Source organism: Eschscholzia californica, unplaced genomic scaffold, assembly GCF_041429995.1.
Source record: "Eschscholzia californica isolate CP2 unplaced genomic scaffold, dmEscCali1.0.p SCAF_6, whole genome shotgun sequence".
NCBI classification, from domain to species: Eukaryota; Viridiplantae; Streptophyta; class Magnoliopsida; order Ranunculales; family Papaveraceae; genus Eschscholzia; species Eschscholzia californica.
The window spans coordinates 20454284-20462771 of NW_028238483.1; the positions used below are offsets into that span (position 1 = coordinate 20454284).

General features: G+C 34.9%; 2 protein-coding genes across 2 annotated transcripts; one reads left to right on the forward strand and one right to left on the reverse strand.

Moving 5' to 3' along the window:
* Positions 1 to 2686: 2686 nt before the first annotated feature.
* Positions 2687 to 5660, forward strand: LOC147532330 (putative membrane protein At4g09580). The gene is made up of 4 exons (XM_086646677.1): positions 2687 to 3292; positions 3690 to 3960; positions 4110 to 4280; positions 5171 to 5660. Exons 1-4 carry the CDS (start codon positions 3042 to 3044, stop codon positions 5300 to 5302), a joined length of 825 nt encoding a protein of 274 aa, XP_086502803.1. The 5' UTR covers positions 2687 to 3041; the 3' UTR covers positions 5303 to 5660.
* Positions 5661 to 5839: 179 nt separating this feature from the next.
* On the reverse strand, positions 5840 to 8238 carry RPL21C (Ribosomal protein L21). Its single transcript, XM_086646678.1, has 5 exons — positions 7855 to 8238; positions 7616 to 7696; positions 6800 to 6901; positions 6635 to 6709; positions 5840 to 6110 (listed from the first exon to the last, which is right to left on the reverse strand). The coding sequence occupies exons 1-5, from the start codon at positions 8185 to 8187 to the stop codon at positions 6039 to 6041; spliced, it is 663 nt and encodes a 220-aa protein (XP_086502804.1). The 5' UTR covers positions 8188 to 8238; the 3' UTR covers positions 5840 to 6038.
* Between the last annotated feature and the right edge of the window lie 250 nt (positions 8239 to 8488).

Here is an 8488-nt window from a genome sequence, read left to right on the forward strand (position 1 = left end):
GTTTTGGTTTTGATTTTGGTTTTATGATTTTGGTGATAAAATACTAAAGTACTAAAACAAATAAAATAAACAAATCAATGGGGAGATGGCCTAGGGTTTTGGAATCCACCGTATATCTCACTTTCAAACACACAAAATTAACTGACTAACTCTCTCTTTTTGTAACTCAGAATTTTGGATAATGAACTATCCTGATTCCGGGAGATGTTTTCGTTAAAACCGGTTTTTTTTACTCATGAAATTGTAATTGTCTTATTTAAAAAATGAATTCCTAAACTACTATCTATCAATCAATAAGTATGTACCGTCAAAGGACTTAACCTAAGCACGATACATCAAACCTAAAAGCATAGATAGTGAAAAGATAATCGACTTGACAAATTAAAACAATTTAAACATTAAATTACATTCAAAAAATTAACCAAATAATTTGTGTTTCTAAAAGCTCGAATATGGTTTCATCATCAACCTCAGATTAAGAGTCTTAGCTAATCATGATCAAAGAGTAAAATCAATATGAAGAATAAGAGAAAATGGAAGGAAAACATAACTTTTCTCACTGATTTTCCCACGGTAGCCAAACGCTCCTCTTGAGAAAATTATTTTCCAGCGTCAATGGAAAATTATTTTTCAGTAGCAACTACGAACCAAATGCGGTCTTTTACTCCAACTAAATTCTCCTCTTTCTACTGTTTCTCTTTTCTTTTTTTCTTTTCTCACCAAATGAACAAATAACAATTGATTCATTGTTTTTTTAACTATAATATGAAAAGGAAATTTCAAAAGGGAAATGAAGGAGGATTAAACAAGATATATTGATTTTCTGTGTCTCTCTCTCTCTACAACTTCTGATTTTTCTGAAAACAGCGATGAATCTCTCTGTTTCTTACTAATCTCTATACTGTCTACAGGGCGGAGGTGTTAGTGGGCTTCTCATCCGAGCACCAACACTGCCTATCATCAAACTACCATAATCACCAAATGACTAAAATGCCCACAGACGTGTCTTTCTCCCGTTTTTATCTAATTTTCGAGCACAATTCCATAGAAGATACCTGAACAACATAAACTTCCAAATCATCAGAGTAGCCGCTCAACATACACTAACTAACCTGAGTTAAGAGATTCAGATGGGACATTTTCATGTCTCATCACTAATAGGTGGTTAACTATTGAGAAAGTTGGGTAATAGTGTGCCTCTATCCTATAACCCTAGTTATACACTAAGTTTTGTTTTAGGGACCATGTGGTGGGGCCGTGGGGGTCCTGTGCGGGAGAACACCCCCCGCACCCCCCACCACACGTTACTGCTTAGGAATGTCTACTACTTTAGGAGTGAGAGACTAGATTTGTTTTGATAATTTCATATATATATATATATATATATATATATATATATATGGATTCAAAATTACATACGTCTATAAAATAAAGTAAATTTAGGTTGGGAACTTTTATAAAGAAGCTCATATTATGCTTGCTTTTATACCCAAAAATTATAATGGAAAATATAGCAGCTAGGAGTGAACCAGGTTTTTCGACATATTTGCACGGTTATCTATTATAGTGGTTCAGATTTTATATGTAAAGAATCTGACCAAAAACATCTACGCAATAATAGATCACACATTTAAAACACAGGTCTTTCAGTTTGGTTTTTCGGTTTAAATTTTATTTTAATCAAATATTAACAATTAAAAGATTATTTTGAGACTAATATTGTGTAGAAGAGATCAAATGAATATGATCCAACAATGACAACAATTTGTGCAAATAGTTCCTTCACTCAATAGCTTATCGAAACAAAAATGAGAATAAGAGCAATGAGATTCAATATAAAATAATGTCTAACTTGATTGATTATTCAAAAATAAAAAACTTCAGTTGAAATGACTTCAAGATTATTAGCATTTAGTTGGCCATTAATTTTAAGATGTAGTACTTAATTTTTCTTGATATTTTACATTTAATTGTAGGATAATATATCTATATAATAAAACAGAAGAGAAAAACGCCTACCGGGACAAACATCATTTTTTAATAAAAGATAATGTCTAGAACTCTCCAATTTAAAATATAGTCTTTCTTAGAAATATAATATCAATTTTAAAAAAATAATCGTGTCTTTCTTAGAAATAAAATAACTAGTTTAAGAAAAAAATGAAACAAAAGAAAATAAACAATAAATAGAATGCCACCATGTTAGGATATCCAAAATATAACAATAATAAATATGGAAAGTTGGGTGACATGTTTGGAAAGAGCGCCTATAGAAGCACCGTATTAAAATTTCATCAAATTTAATTAATACAACTATTTGCGCCCTAGGACAAAGGATATAACATAGTAGTGTATATATATATATATATATCATTTAATCTGGTCATGCTCGAGGCCCACAGACCTGTCAGAAAAAATACTGAACTAGACCTAAAGACCATTTTAGTCAAAAAAAAGACCAACCATTCTAAACTGCAATTTTGGTCCGGTCTGGTTGGGTTTTCACCAGTCTTCCGGTATTCGTAGTCTTTAATTTCACAGATTCACCCCTAATAGAAGCTAGGGGTAGTTTTAAACACACCATTATAAGGGTTAAAAGCGCCTCCCTCAAAGCAAATACGGGGGGAAGTCGGTGAAGGAAGGGGGCGTCTTTAATACTTATAGGGGGCGTAATAAAACTTCCCATACACGGATGCCACTTAAAAGTTCATTTCGATCTTAAAAGAGAAGAAAACGAACGCCAAAAACTTCAAATTCTTTGATTTCTTTCAAATTCGATTGATCTACTACATGTAACAGATCGATCCCAAGAATCACTTCTAGGGTTTTACCAATCATCCCCACCCTTTCATACCCAATTCATCAATTTTAAACTGAGACATTCTTATGTTGAGGTTCGATTCAGAATTCATCGTCACGATTTCAAAACCCCCAAATCGGAAAATTGGTTTTCGGGTTTCAATTGATTAAGCACTAATTAATGGTGATCATATCTTACCCTAAAAGATAAAAATCATTATCTTACAAATTGTTTTCAAACAATGGCAGCTCCAAGGAATTTGATTATCGATTTTGGAAAACAAAGAGATGAGGAAAATCAGAATGAAGATTCTCCAACTAGTAAGAAATCTTTTGGTGGAAAATTTCCATTGTCTCGTTGGGAATTAGCTGCCGCCGTTACTGTATTTCTGGTTTTCTCGATCGGACTTTTTTCGATTTACTTAACTATGCCAGCTGCTGAATATGGAATTCTTAAATTTCCTCGCTCTATTTCAGATCTTCGAATTCTCAAGTAAGTTTAATCTTCAAAAACCCCCCCTGTTTTTTTTTTTTTTTTGATAAATTCATGATGATAATGACAAAATGAAGAACTTTTCAGTTTAGGGTATTCAATTGATTCCTCGTGTAAATTTTAGGGTTTGGGTTTTCTGTTTGATTTGATTTTGGTAGTTTCTTGTTCAAGTACAACTGGTAGCCCAAGTTACTTTGATTAACGTATTAGTAGAAAATGTGGTTCCTTTTTTCAATTTGTTGGAGGAACTTTAAGAAATTTTGTTCTTATTTAAATTTTGATCACAATCAAACTGTTATTTTAGGGTTAAGATTGAAACTAAATCTGGTATTGTTATGAACATTTGGGTTCCTTTGATTAGAAGCTTATATATATTGGATAATGGTTGTTAATACAGAGATCATTTGGCAACGTATGCAAATGAATATAAAGCACAATTCATCCTAGGTTATTGTTCGACCTACATCTTCATGCAGACGTTCATGATCCCCGGCACCATATTCATGTCATTACTAGCAGGAGCTCTTTTCGGTGTTATTAGAGGCTTGTTGTTGGTTGTTCTCAATGCCACAGCTGGGGCTTCGTGTTGCTATTTCTTGTCTAAGTTAATCGGAAGACCTTTGATTAACTGGTTGTGGTCGGAAAAGTTGAAATACTTCCAAGCTGAGGTATTCATGCGTATTCTCTTGATGTTAATAGTAATTATGTCTCTTTTTTGTCGAAGTTGCTTCCACATACTTTATCAATGATCTGTTTGAACTTTCTGAGTTTCTTATTTAGTTATTCTTCTGACTCGGAACTTGGGTTCAAATTACAGATAGCTAAGCGCAAAGACAAGCTGCTAAATTACATGCTCTTTTTGAGGATTACTCCAACTTTGCCCAACACATTTATAAATGTGGCGTCTCCAATAGTAGATATACCGTTCCACATTTTCTTCCTAGCAACATTGGTTGGTCTCCTTCCAGCTTCGTATATAACTGTCAGGGTAAGTATTTGTATTAGTTGGTAGATATCAGCTAATCTGTCCTTATTTAGTTGCTTCTCTCATTAATCTTTATATTTTTACAACACTCTCTTTGTTTTCGTTGAAGTTCTAGACTTCTAGTAGACATCCCCCTGTTATGTGCTTTACAAAACATATGCTATTCTCGTGGCATGTTGTAATTCTGTGTCACATGGATACTATGGTTTAGTTGGCCAACCATAGAAATGGAGCCCGGCGACCTTTGAAATGGACTGCTTGTTTGGAACAGCCAGTCCACATCTGTAGTTTGGAGTGAACTGGCATGGCAGCAAACATTCTTCATTGGGACCAAGATTTGTTTAGGGCCGGACTCGTTACCCCACCGACCTCATAGCATTTAGCTTGAGTCGTGTAGCTACAGAGTAGTTCTTTCGTGCGGGCATCTATCCAAATGCAAGCAGCCGCCTACCAAGAAGTAAAAGGTTCGTCAGTCCAGGCGGAAATACATACATAGCCTAGGTAGTGGTCCAATGACAAAAGTGAACTCTTACGATGAGAAGTAGGTCCATAATTTTGGCAGGAAGAACTCTAGCGAACTGTCAAAATGCAGAGATTTATTGATCAATATGAATCTCGAGAGTCAGATACTTCTTGCATGTCGTCACTTCAATCGGCATCATGTGTGATTGTGTACATGTACGTCTTGCATGGAGTTGCACAAAATCGTATATTGCTCTAGATAAACATTATTGTAACAGCCTTTTTTGGTCGGTATAATGTTGTTGTAGGTTGTTTTGTGTTGGGTATAATCTAATGTTCCTGAAGAGGATGTTTTAACATTCTATGCCCTTACCCAACTTTGCCGACTTCATTATTAACTTTAGGGCTATGTTGTTGTATTTTGTGATCAGGCTGGCCTTGCTCTGGGGGATCTTAAATCTGTCAGGGATCTATACGATTTTAAGACGCTCGCAGTGCTATTTCTTATCGGATCTGTTTCCATAATACCAACAATTTTGAAGGGAAAACGGACATACGAATAAAAGCTATTTAGACTCTCATACTGCACCAGACTAGCAAACAGATATCCATATTTGGCGGTGAATGCCACAACTTAAGGACCAAAGAGGAAGACAAACTGAAGTACTGATTCTCTTATAGCAGCAGCATTTTGGTCTGCTCGGGTAAATTTTTCGACAATTATTCCCCAATTCATTGTTGTTATTAGTTGTTGAATCATACTCTAAATGTAATGTATTTTCCCAATTCATTTTCTTTTTGGAAACTAGATGAGAGAATTATCAAAAAATGTTATAGAACTTATATTCCATCTTGATGACGATGTCACGTTGTAGATTAGAGTTGCAACAACATAGAAGATCATTTCCTGCAAGGTTAAAATGGCTATTTTGGGTTGGTTTTGGATATATTTGAGTCAAACGATCCAAAACTTAGACGAGAAGATTCAAACTACGACCGAGAAACAAACACCAAGATAGTTCACGGTTTGTAACTTCGTGCCGCCAGTGCTTGGAAATTTAGTTAGAAAAGAAATAAAAATTGCTGCAGGAAAACATAAATGAGAAACAAAAATTTGTTAAAGGAAAAAAGTGACTCCAGTTCCAGGCATCCACCAAGTACATGCCACCACAAAGCTTGGTTCAAATTGTGGATTTCTGACTAACATTGAGATCGATGTAACGGAAAAGCAAATGAAGAACAGAATATGAAACAAGAATAACTACAAGTACATCCAACAAACAAAAGAACAGTAAGAAACTATGAATCGAGTGTGACTGCTGGTGCATCTTCATAGCCGGTAATGCCTGTTATCCTTATCCTTGTGTTTGGCTGCAAAACAAATCACCAGCAGTTCTTATCAGCCTAGATCTGAATCGTCTAACACATACAACTATAAACCCAATGCTGAAAATGCAAGTATGGAACAACAAAGTTATTCTTGTTTGAGTTATCAAGGAAACCGATTTTCGTTCAATAAGTTAGAGTTTGTTTGTCTCGAGATTTATATCAGACTCGTCTGAGTCAGGTTGATTTCAAATATTTTTGCCTGATCCGCGCATCTGACTCGTCTAAAAATGGCTGAATCGAGCTGAATTTCGGTGCATTGAAGCAGACGTAAAATAAGTCTAAATCAAGAATATATTATCTGAAGTAAACTAAAATGCTATTGTATCCATGACCAAAATAAGTCAAACCTAGACGAAGCAGATTCAGATGAGTCATGATTAGACAAGTTGGATTCAAACGAATAAGTAAAACAAACACCAGCTTGTTTATCTAATGATGAATGAAATCCCGTGATGAAAAGCTAAAAGACTATCATAAGTTCATAACTGAAAAGCTTTGAGAAATACCTGTCTGTGACCAATTGTTCTTCGATAATTCTTCTTCTTCTTGTACTTGAAGACAATTACTTTATCATTCAAACCCTGTGTGTATAGGGGAAGAAAATTTAACATGAGTTCCATCTGAGATAAGTGGATAGAAATATTATAAAGCTTCTTTAGTTCTTTTTATACCTGATCTTCAACTATGGCATGAACGACAGCATTGGGTACGACAGGTTTTCCAATGTAAGTTTTTGATTTCATCCCTACCAGCAACACCTTGTTCAAGATGATCTGAATTTTTCTGATATTAGAAATCCGTATATGGACGTACATATCTCAAATCCTCAACATAGAGAACAAATTCCTAAAGAAAACTAAGGAAAATGTAGATTAAATCTCTTATCCTAAACATCTTTCTCGACGATTAAATAGTGGTTGACCTACTTAAAGTTAACCACCTTTGAAGATGAGAAGTTCACTAACAATGGTAAAGATGCCTCATTTTTGCTCTCTAACATATTCACGTATAGAATACTTTTGGAAATCAATAAATTAAACGGCTATGGAAATTCAGGTACATTTTACTAATCAAGTGGGGGGTCATACACTAATCGAGGCTAGTCAAGTGTAGTTGAGGAGTGGTTCAGAAAGATTGGGAAACATAACCATGTGATCTAATTCGTTCTTCATTGTCATGAGCCATATTACGGTTGCCGATTAATGCTCCTAGTCCAAACTCATAGTATGTATAGGACGAGTGGACGACACAATAAACTATCACTCATAGTGTGTATAGGATGAGAACAAACTATCTAACATCTATATTAAGAATTCAAGTATTGCACACATCAGAAGGTAAGTGAGCTCTTTGAGAAGATAGATAGACAACTTAAATCGACCTTCGGGTTGATTCTATCTTTACATGTCAACTGTTTGTTTATATGTCTGAGGGAACAAAATCTCAACACTAAGAACCCAAAAACAAAAAGAAATGGTATTGCTTACTTTGTCATTGACATTGGCACCTTTAAGCCTCTGAGTAGTGAGAAATCTTCCTGGGAAAACAATATATTGACGACCTCCAATCTGAAAAACAAAACAAACCCAGATTATAAAACTAATTTGTTAAAACCTAAAAGGAAAAGGGTAATTATAAAACTTGCTCAAATCTTATTTAGGGTAATTATAAATCTTATTTAGATGTGGGTATGAACAAAAATCACTTAAAAGGTAGTAAAACTCACCATAACAACAGCAAAAATCCCTTCTGGTTTAGGGATTTCCTCTGTAGTTTCAACTATCTGGGTTGGTTCAGGAATGACTTCAGAATCAACTTCAGCTTCAATAACAGGTGCCTCAGATTCAGAGTATCTAGTGATAAATGAAAAGTTTGAGCTCTGGGGAGAAGAGAAGGAAGAAGAAGAAGAGAAGATGAGTTTGTGAGAAGAAAGAGAAGAGGAAGAAGTGAAGAAACTGAGGTTGGGTTTTGAGTAATGGAGAATTTGATTTTGCTTTTGAATAACAGCAGATGTTGCTGTTGGGGAAGAGAAGAAGGTAAGAGTAGCGGACGACGCCATTTTCGGTTCTCTCTCTTTCGTTCTCTATCTCTCTCTGAGATTTCTCACTCTTCTTTCCCTCTCTCTATAATTCTATCTATATGAGAGAGCAACTCTATCCTATTCCATTTGTTTTTGATTTTTGGGTTCAGAAATGACTTCTATAACCTTGATGTTTCTTTCTTATTACAAAAGATTAGGGAGATAACATAGAGATAGAAAGGGTTCAAACTAAGAAGGGGAAGTCACCCAGACATGAATAGACTTCGTGTCTCTGTACATTTTTCATTAACAGTGGAGGGTCTATAGATTTCATGTCCTC